The following is a 19,051-nucleotide window of genomic DNA, read 5'->3' as shown; positions in this document are numbered from 1 at the left end:
CTCCTGTCTTGATCTGAGCAACTAGGACTTGGGACATCTTGGCTCCGTCCACTCTTGCAAGAGCCTCCTGCAGCTCCCACTATGGTGCTGGCCTGGCTGTGCTCCGCAGAGCAGCCTCCTGCCAAGCTGCAGCGCTTTGCTTTGTGTTTTGTCTTCCGCAGCGCTCTGCAGATGCTAATTAGGCTTCTCAGCACCTCAGCTAGATAAGGGATCCCTGTTCCTATCTTGCAGATAAGAAAAGTAGCAGAACTTGTTTTAATCTCCTCCCTCCTCTGCAAAGATGATGTGACACCCATCTCTGCAGCCTGTGTCCTTTTGTCCTCTCTCACTAGAGGCTATGAAGGGGCCTCTCTTTGACTGATCCCCAAGAAGGCACAAGAATATATGTGGCCATGAGGTGTCTGAACTAAAACAGATGAAGTCAAGGGCTGGATACCATTGCTGTGAACCCCAGGGCTGGAGTGTGCTGGGAAGTGGGTAGGATGCTTGCAGTGAGAGAGGATGCCTCAGTCTCCCCCAACCAGAATGATCAGTGCCCAAACCAGGCTGCAGAACAAGTTCAGGTGTTTTTTTCTCACTGCCAGATATGTCAGTGCTGTTGTATTGGGCAGAGGTGCTCCATACCTGTGGAAAACCAGGGTAGTTGTGGGTTTCTGCTGTGGCACTTGGTGCCTTTTGGAGCTATATTTAGTTGGTGACATCTGTGGGTGTTGAATGGAGGATTTTACGGGCTGTTCTGAAAGTGCTTGCTTCTCCTACAGTAGCAGAAACGTTTAAAAGCCTTGTGGCAAGCATTGTGCTGTGAAGCTGGGATTCTGTGAGGTGCACATGGAATTACTGAGGGGCACGTGGGACTGTTGCTTGTGCGGGGAAGCAGTGTGGGTGGGCTGAAGTCCTGGGCCACAGGGGAAGATCTGGGTATCTACTGAGAGCTTGGGCCCTCCTAGGGGTGAAATCCCCATGCAGGAGCCTTAGGGAAAGGGGACCAAGGGAGGGGAGTGCACATGGTTCTGGGCTCTGTCCTGCCATATCTGACTCTGCTTTATTGACACTTCAAAGCCTCCAGCTCTGAGCAAGACTGGGCCAGCAAAATGAGTCACAGGTTTCAAGGCTAGGAAAGGGACCAGTTTTGATCTTCTAGGCAAAGTTGTCCTGCTGTAACAGATCAAAGCCAGCTTTGAGTGGAGTTGGGTAGGCTATTCAGGATGTTCTCCAGGGCATCCCCAGATAGACTCTACCTGCCTCAAGGCTCTTCTCTTCACCTCCCTTATGCCTTCAGTCCCCACCCCCAAGCTCAGTCTGGGGTGCTGTTCTTTGAAACCAAACCAGTGGAGTCAGCAGAAGTGCTTGCTCCTGCCCAGTGCATGGCAGCTGGCACAGGCTGCCCCTTGAAGCTTGGCTGGCTGGCTCTCCTCTCCCTGTGGAGCAGTGCTGCCAGGTAGGAGACCTTCATACATGGTCCTTTTGGGGCTGATTGATGTTAAGCAGCAACATTCTACCCTGTCGGACTCTGTGTGTGCCCTGCATGATTTCCTAAACCTGAGAGCTTGCAGCCAAACTTGAGAGGGGAAGCAAATAAGTCAGATTTCTTTTTCTGCTTGTAAGGATGTTTGGAGTGTGAACAGGAGCCAGGATGGGTCATGATGGGGCTGAGGTCTTGACATGCTGCAGGTCTTGTGTGAGGTCCATGGTGAATCTCAGCAGTTGCACTCTGATATTTTGAAGTATCTCTGAGGTACTCAAATGCCTAAATCCTTTTGGCTGTAACAATATTTAGGCACTACACAACATGGCTCTTTCTCTGTACCTTCCCTCTTGTGCAAGAGATGAGCAGCACCTGTGTGCCACAGAGCCCTCCTCTGCTGCCTGCAGCCATTTGGCCACCCTGCTGCAGTGGTGGGCCTTGTCTGTTCAAGGGCATGTTTATTTTGCTGTATGTAACAGCAGATCGAGTTCTGCCTGGTGCTTTACAGAGCAAGCTGAACTTGCTACCCCTCCTCCCTGCCTGGCAAGACCAAGTGGGGAGCACTGACCTAAGTCAAGGGAGTGCCTTCCTGTGGCAGGATGGGGTTAAAGGTCCATTTCTTGGCAACCTGGATTGATCAGGAGTTACCTGATCTCGATGGGGCCCTCGTGAGAGCCAGTTCAGAAGCAGCCTCTGTTTTCTGTTTGCTTTTCACTGTGTTTTAACAGCTTTGTTCTCCTTTTGCAGAACACACAATTCCTGCGAAAGTGGTGAGGGCTGCCAACCCGAGACAGCGGAAAGGAAGCAAGGTAGGGCTGTGCCTGCTGGCCCCATTGCTGGCCACCACCTTCTGGTGCACTTGTCAGCACCACGAGAACATCTTGGAAGTCTCCTGAATGGGTCACTTCCTTCCCAAGGCTGGTTGTGGAAGGGTTGACATGCTGGCCTGGTTTCCTACAAGAGCATGAAGGACAACATCCTGATTATCCAGCTCCTCTTTAGCATTTGAATAGTCTTGCCTGCTTTCTGACTGGTGTTCTGCCCAGCTAGACCAGGACAGACCTTCTCCCCACCCGTCTCAAAGGGAGGCACTTAAATGTGGAAAGCTCCCCCACCAAATTCCAGGGACATCCCAGGTGCCTTGTGGGCTTAGACAGTGCCCTGCTTTGTGGCGCAGACAGGACGGTGGTGTGACAGAGCCTTGTGTCTGCAGGGCCTTCCTTCCCTGTGCGCTCTGTTCCTGACTGGCACATGGAGAGCCAGGGTAATTGATTTCAAACAAAGCAACTCCTTTGAAGGAATTGGGACAGTTTGTTCCAAGGCATCAACCTGGGATGGAGGGACAGTTGTTTCTGAGGACATTGGGCACAGTTAAGGATATGGGCTGTTGATGCTGGCTCCCAGCAGCCAGTGGGACGCACTGAAGTTTGATGTGACTTCCCTTAGCTGTTCACTCGGGGAGAGGAGGGCCCTGGGGATGAAGGGGCTCCTGTCTGTAAAAGGCATGGGCCTGCACTGCAGTGGCTTTCCCAGGAATCCTGCCTCCTGGGAAGAGGGGCATATCTCACTTGTGTGTAGAGATGTCATCTCCTGGGGGACTCAGTGACTTCTAAAATCAGTTTAGAAGTAGTAACGCCATAAGGGCAAAGAGGATTTCCTGTGCCCAGATAATCTTAAACTTGATGCCTTGCTGTTGTTCATCATGTACCTGGGCAGCTGTTTGCATCCTGTCCTCACTGTCCTGTAGGTCATCAGATACCTGCTTGACTTTCCCCATCAGTTCTACTACATGATCCCTTGCTTTGTTGCTGCCAGCACTTGGTAGTAATTGGGCACTTAGTGAAGATACACCTGGCTGTAGCCTGCCACTAGGTGGAGGCAGCTTCCTTAACGGGATGTGGCTGCTTCAGGTGGGTTTAGGAAAAGGCCAAGGCTGAGTGAGCTAACTGCCTCGGGCAGCTTGGTCCCAAATACTGCAGCTGGGACAAAAAGCTAGGTGGGATCTGGGTGGCTGGCAGCTTACAAGGCTGGTGGCAGCTTGCCTGCAGTTACTTGGGATGAATTCAGGAGCCTGCTTGGGTGGGGAGAGGGGCTGTCTATATGCAGTTTGGCTGTCACTCCCAAACCTCTTGAGGACAGCCATCTTGCAGGCCACTGATGGGTGGTGGCTTCTGATGGTGTGGCTGGAAGGGCTTCTGTCTGTTGATGCAGGGCCTGGCACCCACCATTTGTGCTCTAAATGTGACTTCTCTTTGCTTACAAGGTTGGTGACTTCGGTGATGCCACAAATTGGCCAACACCTGGAGAAATAGCCCACAAGAGTGTCCAGGTGAGAACACAGAATTGCTCCAGCAAACAAGACCAAGCCTTTGCAGACCTCCTCCCTCTGTGGCACTGGGAGTGCTGGCAGAGCCAGGCCATTTGGGGTTCTGAATGTCAGCACGGAGGCAGCCAGGAATAGTGTGCAGGGGATTTCCTTTTAGGGCTGCCCTGTGTATTGGGCTCTCTCCTTGGTGCTATTCTGGGAGCCTGAAGCTGGGTCTGAACCCCTGAGCTGTGTGAAGTAGGTAGGGCAGCTTCCAGGCCTGCTCTTCTCAGAGCTGCACAGTGCAAGAAGGGACCTGAGCAGCAGTGAAGACTTGCACAAAAGAAAATGAAAATATATAAGGGCTGGTGTGCCCAAGCAGCATGGTGGCCTTCCTCACCTGCTATGGATGTGGTTGTCATTGAAACCTTTGTATTTTTGGATGCTTCTTTGCCAGCTCCTGACTGTGTCAATGCCTGAGAGTCACTCACCCTTTTGTCACTGAGGTAGTTCAGTCCTTTGTTAGGACATCCTCATTCAGGATTACCAGGCCTCAGTGATTCTGTGCCTGGGACTTGTGTCTTAGCTTCAGCGCTGTCCATCATCTGTAAAGGCCTTACCCTGCTCAGATATATAAGCCCTTCCCCAGGAACAGGACACCTCTAGGAGGCACAGAGCAGAGATGCTTCCAGCCTAGCATGTGGTTCTCCTGTTCATGGGGGCTGCCTCCAGCTCTTTGTGTCTCACTTCTTGACTCTTCCCTGCACTGGGTATCTGCAGCAGCCACACAAAGCACCATCCCTCCGGAAACTGCCTGTCAAGAAAGACATGAAAGAGCAGGAGAAAGGGGATGGGAGTGATGGCAAAGAGAGCCTGAAAACCAAATCGGATGAGTCTGGGGAGGAGAAGAACGGTGATGATGATAACCAGAAGTCATCCCAGAAGAAGAAAGGTAAGACAGGTTTCTCCTCTGCAGCCCACAGCTGGATGGAAACATCCACTGCTTTTTCTGGGGGGTCTGATGCAGGACATGGCCCAGGTGGGGACAGCTGTGGCACAAAGGTGTTTGCACACTTCAAGGGGGCAGAGGGTCATTTTGATGGGAGCAGGGCCCAAGCAGGGGCGTTTGTGCTCGTGGAGCGTGGCAGGAGTTTTCCTCTCACGTGCACTCCCGTGTTGGCACAGGCGGGCCCCTGGCTCTGGATTGCATCAGCCGTGGTTGACACATCGCTTCAGTCTGGCCTCAGTTGGCAGAAAGAGGTAGAGGAAGGACAACTGCTGCAAAGCAGCAGGGGAGTTTTGTGTCATGTCCTTCCATGACTGAGAGTCGTGGTTAGAGCCTCTCTACATCCATTGAAGCCTGGAGGGACGATTGAGGACAGAGCTGGTCCAAAAAGCCCTGCTGCTTTCCCTCTTCTCTGTGTGGGGGCTGTGGAGAGGGAAACAGTCACTCACTGAACCAGTGTCACACCCAAACCCTGTCCTTTTACAGGCAACAAACACAAGTGGGTCCCTTTGCAGATAGACATGAAGTCAGAGGTGCCTAGGGACAAAACAGCCTCTCGGAACAACCGGCAAAACGAGCAGCACAGGCACCCCTCCAACACCCGCAGCGAACTGAAAGGTGAGAGCCCAGGCTGGGGACCCCCTCTGCCTGCCCTGGCTGTGGGGCAGAGCAAGCTCTGGGTGGTGGGCATCTGTCCTGCATTTGAGGGGCACTGTGTGCAGCGGGCTTGCTCCAAAGAAGTGCTTTCAGCCATTAACACTGCTCCTGCCTCTCCTTCCCCCTCTTGCTTCAGGCTGGCACCCTGACAACAAGCACGAGCGCAGCTGGCAGGACCACGACGAAACCTCCAGCGTGAAGAGCGAGGGAGGAGCTGTGCGAGGGACCTTCCGGGGCCGAGGCCGGGGCCGTGGCAGGGGCCGTGGCAGAGGCAGAGGAGGTGATCATTGTATGTGTGGTCCTTGTGATAGGAGGAAGAGATCAGGGCGTTTGCCAAAGTTTGCAGGGCTCTGTACATATGTGAGCGAGACCTGGGCCTCCAAAGCAGGCTGGGGAGGGTGGAGCACTTCAGTGATACAGGGAAATACTGTGCCAGGTCATCCCAGCTGGTCAGTTGAGCTGCTTTTAATAAAAGCAAATTATTAGTATTTTAATAAAGGCAAATATCTTTCTGCTAATGAGGCCAAGCTGTTCCTCCTGTTTTCTGTCCCTCGCAGAACCCCCACATGCAGGAATTGAAGCATTCTGATATTCTGTGTAGGCTTTGTCACGGTGAGAGCCAAGCAGGAGTCATGGCTTGGAATAGGGAAGAGGATCTACTCTAGCACTTGATGAGGACAGTTGGTGCTAACCCTGAGAAAGTTTCAGTGTAGGGTTTTCTGCACCTAGGCTGCCCAGTTGCTCCTGGCCTGTCTTGAGCTTGGTTTGTTGAAGCTTCACTGGGATCTCTTCTGCAGCAAAGGTTGAGATCAGGAGGGATATGAATGAGTGTTACCCTATTGTGGACTGCTATGAGCATCCTAGAAACAGTGCAGAGGGAACAATTTGTGCAGGAGTCCAGCCCCATCCGGCCTGTCTAGCAGATACAGAGGGCTCTGTGCTGACCCTTGCTGGTGTCCCACAGGGCACTTCGACTACCAGTATGGGTACCGGAAATTCGAGGGCTCGGATGGCTCCCGCACCCAGAAGTATGCCAGCAACATCACTTACTACTTTGACAACATCAGCAGCGCCGAGCTCTACAGCGTGGACCAGGAGCTGCTCAAAGACTACATCAAGCGGCAGATGTAAGCTCCACCCCTTGTCTGAGCACTGATCGTTGGTCGGATGTTTGCAGATGTCTCCCTCCCTGGAGACTGCATAGCTAATCCCATGGGCAGGGTTAGAACTGAGGTGTGTTGACTTAAAGCACAGGCTTGCCCTGTGTCTGGGCTCCCCAGGTAGCAGAAGTGTGTGTGTGGATTATTTCCCTGGGGTGCTCAGAGAAAGGTGGCTTTGGGCTGTCCTTCACTGCTGCGTTGTCCTTACAGAGAATACTACTTCAGTGTGGACAACCTGGAGCGAGACTTCTTCCTGCGTCGTAAGATGGACTCGGATGGCTTCCTTCCCATCACCCTGATTGCCAGCTTCCACCGGGTGCAGGCCCTGACCACTGACATCAACCTCATCATTAAGGTGAGGGCGAGGAAAGATGGACTTCCCTTCTTGTTCTGATTCTTGACACTCCTGTCAGGCCTGTTTTCCAAGATGGACTATAAGCGAGATGCAGGTGGGGCCTTTCACTTGTCCTTGATAGGATCCCTCCTTCTCTTGATCCTCTCTATAGGAAAGTCTGGGGCTGAGCCACTCAATGTGTCAAAGCTGAGCCCTATGTTAACAGAGTATCACTTGATTTCAGGCTCTGAAGGACAGCAAGGTGGTGGAAATTGTGGATGAGAAGATCAGGAGAAAAGAGCAGCCAGAAAAATGGGCTCTGCCTGGCCCTCCTATGGCTGACTACACACAAACTGACTTCTCACAGTTCATCAACTGCCCAGAGTTTGTGCCTCGGCAGAGCTTCCAGAAGGAGACAGGTAAGCACTAGGGGAATGTGGAGAGAAGTGTGGGATGCATGTTGGTACTGCAGCAGGACCAAGACCCTGCAAGTCAGGAATGTTCCCCACAGCAGGGCTTTCTGCTTGTGGTGGGAGCTGGTATGGACTTAGGCCCCCAGAGTGCCACTGCCTCTGCATGTGGAGAAACCTGAATGTGACTGAGGCTGTGAAAGCTGAAAGAATTCAACATACTTTACTGCTGCTCTGCAGAGCAGAGGTCACTTGTGAACCCATCTTTTCCTCAGTGAGGGAGGGCACAAATGGGGCAGCAGATGTGGAGCTGTCGACATAGTGCTGGGGAAGGATCTGCATTGCTTCATGGGCAATGCAGATCCCTGCTCTTGTCACTTCACCTGTAGGGACTGACAGGAGCCCAGGGCTGGGCTTCAGTGGCCAAGTGGAGGATCTTTTTGGTGCTGCTCTAAGTTTTGGTAGGAGAAAATCTATTTCCACTGTCTCTAGGCTCTTGTGAAGGTTTCTCTGAGAGCACCAAAACACCTGCTTTAGGGCTGTGCATGTCTGGGATATCATCACCTGCACAGCTCTGTGGCCACCACTAGCATCACAGCCTTAACTGGAGATGTTTGGCTTGTTGGGTTTTTATCCCTCTTCCCTTCCCTCCTCAGCACTTGTGGGCAGTGTGCTGGTAAGCCTTGGCCACTGGGTGCTAGCTAGACCTTCAGGCTATTTAATTACACAACCTCCAGGCTTCTTCTTCCCTCCCTCTAAAGCACCTTGTGGCTTTTGTTGCTGTAGAGTCTGCTCCTGGCTCCCCACGTCCTGCCAGCCCAGTCCCCACCAAAACAGAGGAGGTCAGTAACCTGAAGACCATGCCCAAGGGCCTGTCTGCAAGTCTGCCAGACCTGGATTCAGAGACATGGATTGAAGTGAAAAAGAGACCTCGGCCCTCCCCAGCTAGGCCCAAGGTAGGTGGATATGTAGGCGCTGTTGGGTTGAGGGTCTCAGAGTTGATGGGATGACTTGAATCTTAAGAAGGCAGATTTCAGATCAAATGTGGTCTGTTGGTCATGGGAGTGATATAGTTTCTCCTGGCCCTATCTGACCCGCTCTGCGACTTCTCCTCAGTGGTGTAAATGAAGTGTTCCCCACAGATGGGCAGCTTCCAGCTGCGGTAGGGAAACGAGGGGCGATAGCTGGGCCTCCAAGCAGTAAGGTTGTGCCACTCTTGTTCCTCTACCTGTAGAAACCGGAGGAGTCAAAGACACCGCAACAGCAAAAGCAAAAGGACCAAGACGAACCTGAGGAGCTGGACTTCCTCTTCGACGAGGAGATGGAGCAGATGGACGGCCGCAAGAACACCTTCACGGACTGGTCAGACGAGGATTCGGATTACGAGATCGACGACCGCGACGTCAACAAGATCCTCATCGTCACGCAGACGCCTCCCTACCTGCGCCGGCACCCTGGCGGCGATCGGACTGGCAACCACACGTCCAGGGCGAAAATGAGCTCGGAGCTGGCCAAGGTGATCAACGATGGGCTCTACTACTACGAGCAGGACCTGTGGACGGAGCAGTTTGAGCCGGAGTATTCGCAGATCAAGGTGAGAGCGGCTGATCCAAGGAGGGAGAGCCTGTGGGGAGCCTTGTGTGCAGAAGGATGTCTGCCTCCTTGGTGTGGGGTGAAAGGGGCAGTGCAGTTACAGCCCACTCGTGGGTACAGCTAAGATGGGATTAGTCCTGTTGCAGTGCTTGAGATTCCGGCTCCTAGCATCATGCTCTGCTGTAATCAGGGTTAAACACAGCTCTGTAACGTGGTGTGAGGCTGCAGCCAGGTAAATAAAGTGCCAGTAAGGTGTTCTGGAGCATGCAACCTGTTGCTCTGCTGTCTGACAGGGTTTTTTCAGATTGTGACAGATCTAAGGGTTGAAACTGGGTCTCTGCAGTGTTGATGGTGCCCATGCTCCATGGCATGGTCCCTGGGAGACTGCACTTCCTGGGACGGGTTCACAGCTGGCTGGAGTGCACTTGGCCTGTGTTCTTCCCCCTTCTTTGTGCCAGTTTGTGCAGACTGTGGCTTTCTATGGACAACTCATCTGCTGCTTTGAAACACTGGAGTCCCAGCTTGGTGACTGACTGGCTAGGGACTTGCCTAGACTCCTTCACTGAAGGAATTTAATTTGACTGCAAAGCGAGATGGCCTCTTTGAGCTACCAGCTGGTCTTGGTGTTCCCTGTCTGCTATCTTGTCACACTGCTGAAGCTATGCTGCCCTCTGGAGTGACAGAAGCTGAGGGTGTGATGACAGCAGAACAGTATGTGCTGGCTTCCTCGATTACATGGGAGCTTTGTGCCTCACTGCTGGTGTGGCTGTAAGGATGCAGGGAGGAGGCTTTGGGGACATAAAGGTGGTAGAGGCCAGTCATGGGTTATGGAGCTTGCCTTGAGCTTTGTTGTGCCAATCCTGACCTAAGTTGGTAAAAGCCTAAAAGAAGCAAGCAGGGGTGACTGAAGCTACCTTGTACGATCCTTGAAAGCTTGGGAGGAGCAAAGTGGTTCACATCTGGCCCGTGGCAGTGTCTCTTTTTCTGTCTGCTGCATCTCTCCTTCCTACCACTGTGCAGCAGGTTATGCTTCTGGGCACCCAGGCCCCATGGCCTCTCTTGGTGCTCAGCTGTTGCACAAGCAGAACAGTGGTCATGATGAGCTGATGGGATATGAGGGGAAAAAAGAGGGCAGTTGGTTGCTTCATCATTTCCTCTCCCAATGCAGCAAGAGGTGGAGAACTTCAAGAAGGTGAATATGATCAGCAGAGAGCAGTTTGACACCCTGACCCCAGAGCCCCCTGTGGATCCAAACCAGGAAGTTCCTCCTGGTCCCCCCAGGTTCCAGCAAGGTAAGAGACAGGGGGCATGAGCAGGTGATCCTGAATTTGTTCCTCTTCTGCCTGATGAGAGGCCCTCAGAGGCTGGGTAGTAGCCAAAGAGAAGGGCTTGCTCGTAGGCATATACAATTGTCTTTCCCAGTTCTTCTCCTAGTGGTAGGTTTAGAGGCTTCAGCAGAGGAGGCCAAAAAGCAGAGGCGTCCCAGTTGAGTGAAGAAATCTTGGCAGGCTGGGGTAGCTCCCTGGACGTGACTTTGGTCTTGGAGCCTCTCTATACCTGGAAGGCAGCTGCCTGCTGTGCTTTGCCCGCTTCTGACACTTGGTGGCCTGCCCTTCTCTCGGGGGGGGCATTTGTCACTGCCGTTAGCCACTAGGAATCAGACACCTTGTGTGGGACCACTGGAAGCTCAGTCCTTGGATCTGCGCTAGGCTTTGGGCTGTCTGGCCAAGATGGTGACATGCTGAATTTGAAGCTGCTTGTCTCAAGAGGGCTGGGGTGTGGGTGTCCCTTGGCCATAAGTGACACTCTCGCACTCGGAGCTCAGCTTGACCTGGGGTGGGGGTTTCTCTCTGCAGTACCCACAGACGCTTTGGCTAACAAGTTGTTTGGAGTCCCTGAGCCTTCAACCATCGCCCGGTCTTTGCCTACAACTGTACCAGAGTCACCCAACTACCGTAACGCCAGGACCCCCCGGACCCCTCGCACGCCTCAGCTGAAGGACCCAACACAGACGCCTCGTTTCTACCCAGTGGTGAAAGAGGGCAGGACGATAGATGCCAAGGTGGGACCGCGGCTGAGGTGCAGGGTGGGAGTGGAGAAGAAAGAGGCATGTCCCTGATGCACCATGTCTTGCAGACTCCGCGGAAGAGGAAGACGAGGCACAGTTCCAACCCTCCGATGGAGTGCCACGTGGGCTGGGTGATGGACTCCCGGGAGCACAGGCCCCGGACAGCCTCCATCAGGTACTGCAGGCAGGCGTGTGGGGTCGGGCAGAGCCAGAGATGGGAAAGGGAATGAGTGTGGGTTGGAAGGGTAAAGGTACTGTCCGGTCTTGCAGGGGTGGTCTCCTGTTAGGTGGCTGCAGAAAGGACTGAGATGCAACTGGTCCCTCCTGGAAGGAGCTGAGAAAACAAGTTGAGACTTGTTTGGAAACACTGAATTCCCTTTCTAGTAGGATGCTTTGTGGCTCACATCCCAAAGTCAGAGCAGATAGTCACAGGGAGCTGGTGGGACCAGCAGACACATGTCATAGGGTGGAGCGTGACTGCACTCTGCTGTCAGCTGGCTGATGCCAAGGAAAGGGATTGACAGGAGTCTCTCATGCCCAGCTCCAGCCCCTCGGAGGGGACCCCTGCTGTCGGAAGCTACGGCTGCACACCACAATCCCTGCCCAAGTTCCAGCATCCTTCCCACGAGCTGCTCAAGGAGAACGGCTTCACACAACATGTCTACCACAAGTACCGTCGGCGCTGCCTTAACGGTAGGGACACTGGCACGTGAGGCGTGGGGCAGGGTGTCTGTGCTCTGCTCCTGGGCAAGAGCAGGCTGCAGCTGCAGGGCTCACACCAAGATAAGCAGAGTCCTACAGGACAACCTTCCTGGTAGTGATGTCTCCCCACAGTTTGTGGTGAGCGTGAGCTGCAGCTCAGGGTGTCCAGCACTGGGGCTGGGTGTAAGTCACAGTAGTCCTGCAGATGAGCAACCATGCAAGAGCTGGCTGCACGGGAGGTGGTCTGCCTTGTAACCATCCCCTCTTCCCAAACAGAGCGGAAACGCCTGGGCATTGGCCAGTCCCAGGAGATGAACACACTGTTCCGGTTCTGGTCCTTCTTCCTCCGAGATCACTTCAACAAGAAGATGTATGAGGAGTTCAAGCAACTGGCTGTGGAGGATGGGAAGGAGGGATACAGGTAGGAGAGAAGCAGCAGAGTGGCCTTTCCTGGGAGGGAAGTGATGGGGGAAGGGTTTGGCCTTTTTTAGGGCTTAAACACAATAAAGGCAGTGCCTTTGCCTTGCTCAAAGGTGGGAGTGAGGTCACCCGGAGCCATCTCCTGCTGCTGGTAGGAAGCAGGGCTCTTTGCTCAGAAGCCTCTGCCTGAGTGTTGGGTGTGCTGATGTCTGAGCAGCACGTGGTGTGTGCTGTGTTCCAGGTACGGTCTGGAGTGCCTTTTCAGATACTACAGCTACGGGCTGGAGAAGAAGTTCCGGCCAGATATATTTAAGGACTTCCAAGAAGAGACCATCAAGGATTATGAAGCTGGTAGGTGCCTCATTTGGCCTACTCTGGGGTTTGCAGTGGTGTAGCCCAGCTGCATGGTCATCCCTGGACCACTTCTTGTGACTCTGGGAAAGCCATACCATGATGGTACTTTAGTGTGTGTAGCTGGGACTGGTTGGATGTCTTCTTGCTCGCTTCACAGAGAGGATTGATTGGATGCTCACTGTCCTGAGGACTGCGGGGAGGTAGCAGGGGTGATGGAGGAGGGCAGTAGGAGGTTGTAGCTCGCTCAAAACATTTCTTTAGAGGCACCGGTTCCTTTAGGATTTTTTAAGGCCCTGCAGTGTGGCTGAGCCTTGTGAACAGCAAGTCAGCTGAGCTGGGGGATATGCCTTGTCGGGAGGGCTGCCCCTTACTTGTGTAGGTTGCTTCCCTCCAGGTTTTCCATCTTGCCTTGGTTGTACCCACTAGTGAGAAGCAAGGGTCCACGGGGCAGTGGGAAAGCCTGGAGGAAAAGGTTCTGATGTCTGGTTTGGTTTTGTTCCCCTCCAGGACAGCTCTATGGGCTGGAAAAGTTCTGGGCCTTCTTAAAATATTCTAAAGCCAAAAATCTGGACATTAACAGCAAACTGCAAGAATACCTCAGCAAGTTCAAGCGCCTCGAGGACTTCCGAGTGGATGTGAGTAGGCACAGTGCCTGCACCATACTAGTGCCCCCGTCAAACACCCCTTGACCCTGTCTAAGTCCGACGGAAGGGCTTTGGAGGCCGGTCCCGAAGCCGTGCCAAGCACGGGAGGTTGGTGACGCCTAGTGTCGTGCCGTGTCATTGCAGCCGGGCCAGGAACGAGCTGCAAATGCACTTCAGAGCAGCTCTCTGGGGAGCTGGATGAGCCCATCTTCCCTCGTGTTCTGGGCGAGGGGGTGGAAAGCAAGCCTTCATGACTCGAGTGGAGCCAGCACTGCATGGAGCTTCAGCTCCTGGGCTTCTAATCTTTGCCACTCTTTGGGAAAAAGGTGCCTAAGAGCAGGTTGTCACCCCTGTGCTTGAGTGGAAGTCAGTCTGTCTGTCTGTCAGCAAATCTGGCAGTGGTAGATTTGGAGAGGAGGGCTTGGGGTAAACATTTATTCTTTGTGGGACAGGAAGAGAAGTTGCAAGTGGAGGTCTGCCAAAGAGCTGTTCCCTGATTCAGGGGGAGGGCATCTGTGTTTTGGGGAAGCTGTGCTGATATTGAGGTGCTTTTCTTCCAGCCACCCATGGGGGAGGAAGGTGGACACAAGAGGTACCCAACAACGTCAGGGGGAGATGGCAGGAAGCGCTACCCATCCCAGTCTTCCAGCAAAATGGTCAGCCAGTGCCCATCCAGCCAAGCCCACGCCTCACCCAGCCAGCCTGCACAAGAGGATGCCAAAAACCTGAGCCAGCAGTCCCCTGCCCCATCGGCTGCAGAATCGCAGACAATGGGGAAGTAGAGAGGCTGCAGCGTCTGCTTCCTGCTGGGGGGTGGGCGGGTGGGGTTGGGGGGTGATTGGCTTGGAGAAAGAAAGACCTGAGGGAGTGGGACAGGAGGGGAGCTGGAAGGTGGGTGCCCAGGAACAGGCTGCTTGGGAGAACCTTCAACGCACACGATTTTTTTCTCTTGGGGCTGGAAAGCAAAGATGATCTGCATCTGAAACACCATTTTGCTATTACATCCCTGACCAGAGCCAGGCCCGCTCCCAGCAGACCCACCCTTTGCTTTCCCTCCCCTCCTGTGCACACACTTCACGTCTTAGTGTCTCTTCAAAACAATGTTCTGGCTGGGTTGGAAAGGGGAGAATTTTTTATTATTATATATATATATATCAAGTTTTAAATTATTGCTAGAAGTTCGTCTGGATTTACCAAAACAAGTCTGCTCTGTGCAGCCCCCACGACTCCCCTCTGTGTCCCCCCTCGGATCGCAGGGCAGCCTGCTCAGGAGGCTCGGAGGAGCGAGGTTCCCCGCAGGGGGCCTGAAGCCGCAGCGCCTCACGGGGCTGCGGAGCCTCTGATCTCCGTGACCTGGCTGACGTCTCCCATCCCCCGGACAGACGGCGGCGGTGCCTCTGCAGCACCGACTGTCACAACGAGCATCGCCATGTTCATCCTCCCACTCCCTGCTCCCCAGCATCTGCACCTCCAACCTGCCCAAGGGTCTGGCTCTCCCCCTGCCCGCCTCTCCCTTCCTTCACGGACAATTTGGAAGTCAACCAAAGGACCTTTGCCAAGGACAGGCTTATTCTGACTCCTTCCCGCGAGGACGGCTGGTGGGAGGCCTGCAGGCACCTGGACTCGAGCCTGCATGGACAGTGCACCCGCTGCCCCAGGAATGCCCATCGTGAGCAAAGACAGGACTTTGCTGAAGGAGGTTTTCTCTTCCTTTTCCCTTGGAAAAATGAACTAACACACACACAAAAAAAAAAAAAAAAAACCAACAAAAAAATACAAACTCCTCTTAAAAAAAGGAAAAAAAGGAAAAAAACAACAAAAAACTCAAAAAAGAGACATCTTCCTGTGCTTTCTTCCTTGGAAGTATTACTGAAGAGAGAAAAAAAAAACAAAAAAAAGAAACAAAACATTTAAAAAAACCCACACCCAAAAAAAATGTTGCCTTATGGTGGAGCTGGACCGGGGAGGCTCTCTGGCTTCCTGCACCCTGGGGTGTGCTGGGCTCTCGGCTCCCCTGGCCCAGAGACTCCTCATGGCATTGCTGCCGAGCTGATCTTCCCTGCGGCCTTTCCTCTGACCCTGCAGCTCGCTCAGACGCCTCCCCCATCGTGGAGATCCCCCTGCCAGCCCAGATTCTCGTGGGGGAAGGTGCTGAGGGCAGTCCAACCAGACTGGTACTGACAAAGTAGCTGAAGCCGCTGTGTTGTGTATATACCATTGTAGCATCCTCCCTGCCACAGCCACTGTGTGGGGCCTTGCACCCCCAAACCCTCTCCAAGCAGGCTGGGGCAGGAGGTTGGTCTGCTCCAGTCTGCCCCCAGCATGGTCGGGGGGGTGAGCAGAGAGATTGTCACAGCAGCTGGAGGGACTGGTCCTTACGAGCTGGTGGGAGGAGGGCTGGCATGTTCTTGGTGCCACTTGATGCTGACAGGGAGCAATGCAGCCCCAGGGAGCTCCATCTCCTGTAGCTGTCACTGGCCCAGGGCTGTTGGTGGGACTTGAGCTGGGTTGGAGCAGGAGACCTGCCTGGCAAAGGAGGGCTCTCACCTGGCTTTCTTTGTGCATCGACTCTTTGTGGGCAGCTGCACAGAGTGCTGTGCACAGGGCCATGTCCCTGTGAATCTCCAGGAGCTGGGATAACACCGTGCTGCTACTTGCTCAGCACCAGGTGGGCTTTGGCAGACCAGCCTTCTCTAGGCTTGTGACCTGCCTTCCCTTGGAGTGGGTACATGTCAGAAGGGCAAGATCTTTTCCTGGGGCCCAGAAGTAGGGGAAAAGACATGCTCTCACAAAGCATGTAAGGAAGGAAGCTCAGCCAGAGGCACTCGCCTTGGTGCTACTGTGCTTCGTCTCTGGGGTTGAGATACCAGCTCTGCAGCTGGCATGGTTGTGGCTGTGGCACCCCAGCCTCCTGACCTGCAGAGGCTGCTCCTGCGTGCAGTGCAGAGCTGCTTAGAGGTGCAGCTGTGTGACATCACAAGCTGGTAACAAGCAGCACTTTCCCAACGTATGGTACCGTGCTGTGTCCCAGCTGGGAGGAAGAGCCATCTCTCCAGAGCTGTCTCTCTATGGCTGCAGAGCTGGCAGCTGAGAGCAGCCAGGAGCTGAGTGCTGAGATCGAGAAGGCAAGCTTGGGCACGTTGTTGTTCGGTAGTGGCTGCAGATGCTCTCAGGCCCTGGCTGAAGTTACTTTCCCAAACTGACACTGTGTTGGAGGTGCAGCTTTAGTAGATTGGGGGCTGGACTGGTCTGTGTGGAGCAGCTTTATGAACTGCTGCTAGAATGAAAAGCACAGCTGGGTTGGAGTGAAGCTGGGTAGCTGTTGCTTTGCTGTTTCCTCGTGGTGTGATCCTGCCCTGGTCTAGGCAGCTCTGCCACATCACCCTGCAGCTTGGTATCACCCACAGGTACTGCATTCCAGCATGCTAACCTGTCTTGAGTCGTGGCTTGCTCTGTTGTATCAGCAGCGTTGTGGGGTGCAAGCTAGGCCAGACATGCAGGTGACATTAGTACAGCGCTGTGGCAGTGACTGTTATCTCTGGATTTCACCTCCTGAGCTGGAGTCAGATCTCTGAGGTTATGGATGCAGCTGGGTTTGCCCCTGGTTTGGGAAAGGGGAGCCTGGGAGGATAGAGATGGGGTTGATCAAGGACATTGGAGATGCCTTGCTGGTTGTTTGCAAGTGGAAGCAGGCCAGGATGTGCCGTGGATGGTCCTTGCTGCTGTGTTCCTGTGCTCCTCTTGTTGGTGGATGTTCTCTTTTGAAGACAACTGTCTGTGTTTTAGCAACAAATGAAGTAGGAAATGAGGAGGAACTGGCTCCTGCCACAGAGCTGTTTCTTGTGGAGCAGACTGTGGAACTGTTTGGCTGGTAGAAGAGGTAAAAAGTTTCCCGAAATCTGAATTAATTTAAAATGATTTTCTAGATTTCTAAGGCTGGGACTTCAGGCTCGGCATGGCAGAGTTTGCTGAGCCCCCCTGCTGCTGAGACAGTGGCCGAGGCTCCTGTGTGAAACCCCCCATTCCCCGGAGGAAGGTGGGTCAGGAGGAACACTCTCAGTGGTCCTGCTGCCCTTGTGGACTCTGTGCCTTGTTTTACTGTTTCAGTGACAGCGTAGCCAGGGAGAAAAGGAAAGATGGGTGTGACAGCCTGAGGCAGCTGTTGCTTGCTCTGCCTGTCTCCCTCTGGGCTGAGGGGACATGAGGTGGCTTGCTTCTGCTCTTTGCTGGAACATGATGCCCACCGTGAGGTCACGGTGTGGGTGGTGGCAGAGGGCAGGGAGCTCCACGGTGCTCTGGTTCTAGGGCAACATCCTGCACCCCTGTGCTTGCATGGTGGCATTGTTGAGGCCAGGGCTGCAGAGCACATGGTCCATGCCAAGCTGAGGAGGGGGTGAGCGTGGTGAGGCCAGGGCTGCAGAGCACATGGTCCGTGCCAAGCTGAGAAGGAGTTGGCCGCGGTGAGGCATTCCCTTGTCCTGTGGTTTGCACGGGATCAAGTTACAGAGGCTTCTGGCCACTTGCTGTGTAGTTGCATACGGAAAGTGCCACACATGGCTGGCACCACCATGGGACAAAGGGACAGCTGTCCAGAGAAGGGGTTTGCTCATGAGGAAGCTCTTGCCCTCCAGCCAAGTGGGGAGTTTGCCCTTGCTTTGAGCTTGTATGCTTCCCCACGATCATGTTTGTTTCTTTTCCAACTTTGGGGGTCTGAGCATTTGGGCACAGGTACTGCTGCCAGTGCTGCTCCATCCTGCAGCTTGCAGGGTCTGGTGCCCAGCCACTGGCATGGCCGGGGGAACCCCAGCTGCTTTTGGAAGGGCTCTCCCGGCAGAGCAGGGTGAGCATTCCCCATCTCACCCTTCTCAGGAGATCCCAGGGCACTACAGCTCCCGAGCTGTGTCTGCCTGTATTTGGGATGCAGGAGCTCTGGCATGGGGTCGGAAGTGGAAGTTGTGTTTCAGAGGAGGCTTCCTTGCTTTGCTATGCTCGTTTTTTTTTTTTTTGGGGGGGGGAGAGTTTAAAAAGTGATAATCCTGCTGCTCCATTCGCCTGTCTGTCCCTCTTCCTGCTGCCCCCCTCGCACCGCCCATGGCAGCTTGTCACTGTAGCCCTTGGAGTCCCTCGAGTCTCGCCTTGTCCTGCTCGAGCCTGCTCACTGTACTGTAACAGAACTGCGTTAACCTCAGCGTCCTGCCACACGGCAGTGCAGAGGGGGCCCTCCAGCTGGTAATGCCTTTCCAGTTACCTTATTGAAAGGAAAAAAAAAAAAAAAAAGGAAAAAAAAACAAGAAAAAGGCAAAAAAAAAGAAGTGTAAATGTAGCAAAGCTGTGTTTGCAATGCTTACTTTCTCCTGTCTCCTCTGAGACTGGCTGTGTCACTTTGTCACTGTTTGGAATGGATGCTAGGCTCTTCTTAAGAGAGAGTTGCTACACTTGCTGGTGAATGCCTGATGACTCTTGTTGCTGGGTTTTTCTGAAGTCTCCAGTACAGGTAACAGGTGAATTTTCCTTTTTTTTCTCTGTTGTTTTTAAAAGAAAATGTTCATCTCGGTGGTGTGGAGCAGGTGGCTGGAGGGCAGCGTCTCAATGAGTAGTTTACAGTTTCACTTTCTGCAGACACTTGAACATAGGACCGATGTATCTGTGACAAGCACATCCCTCAGTGGCAGGCTCCAGAGGAGCAGGGAATGCCCTGAGCACTGGCTAGAACTCTGCAGCATGTGGAGTGTGCTTGGGCCATCCCCCCGGGTCTCCACACTGGTCCCCTGCATCTTGCTCTCCAGGTGTCAGCCCTGCACTGAGGCTGGCTTGTGCCAGTGGTGCCCCTCACGAGAGGGGGTTCTTGACACCACTTGGTCCCTCAAGCCTCCCCAGTGCAGCTCTGCTCCCTCTCCTCCCAGTCTGTCCCAGTCCTATTTGGGTCAGAAACT

General features: G+C 53.8%; 1 protein-coding gene across 1 annotated transcript in view; it reads left to right on the top strand.

The window, feature by feature from the left end:
- The window catches only part of LARP1 (La ribonucleoprotein 1, translational regulator), a 41,147-nt gene extending 27,214 nt beyond the window's left edge, over window positions 1-13,933 (top strand). Inside the window, exons 3-20 of the mRNA XM_064162013.1 lie at window positions 2,213-2,274; window positions 3,729-3,794; window positions 4,551-4,722; window positions 5,263-5,394; window positions 5,570-5,713; window positions 6,398-6,560; window positions 6,804-6,948; window positions 7,172-7,346; window positions 8,124-8,293; window positions 8,572-8,931; window positions 10,099-10,222; window positions 10,787-10,992; window positions 11,067-11,173; window positions 11,540-11,691; window positions 11,977-12,121; window positions 12,362-12,471; window positions 12,982-13,109; window positions 13,679-13,933. Coding sequence (XP_064018083.1) covers window positions 2,213-2,274; window positions 3,729-3,794; window positions 4,551-4,722; window positions 5,263-5,394; window positions 5,570-5,713; window positions 6,398-6,560; window positions 6,804-6,948; window positions 7,172-7,346; window positions 8,124-8,293; window positions 8,572-8,931; window positions 10,099-10,222; window positions 10,787-10,992; window positions 11,067-11,173; window positions 11,540-11,691; window positions 11,977-12,121; window positions 12,362-12,471; window positions 12,982-13,109; window positions 13,679-13,900 — 2,783 coding nt within the window. The 3' untranslated portion in view covers window positions 13,901-13,933. The remainder of the gene's footprint in view (window positions 1-2,212; window positions 2,275-3,728; window positions 3,795-4,550; window positions 4,723-5,262; window positions 5,395-5,569; window positions 5,714-6,397; window positions 6,561-6,803; window positions 6,949-7,171; window positions 7,347-8,123; window positions 8,294-8,571; window positions 8,932-10,098; window positions 10,223-10,786; window positions 10,993-11,066; window positions 11,174-11,539; window positions 11,692-11,976; window positions 12,122-12,361; window positions 12,472-12,981; window positions 13,110-13,678) is intronic.
- Window positions 13,934-19,051: the final 5,118 nt, after the last annotated feature.

The sequence above is a fragment of the Pogoniulus pusillus genome, chromosome 22 (assembly GCF_015220805.1).
Source record: "Pogoniulus pusillus isolate bPogPus1 chromosome 22, bPogPus1.pri, whole genome shotgun sequence".
NCBI classification, from domain to species: domain Eukaryota; kingdom Metazoa; phylum Chordata; class Aves; order Piciformes; family Lybiidae; genus Pogoniulus; species Pogoniulus pusillus.
Note: the sequence above shows the minus strand (reverse complement) of the source record. Positions and strands in the feature narration are given on the sequence as shown.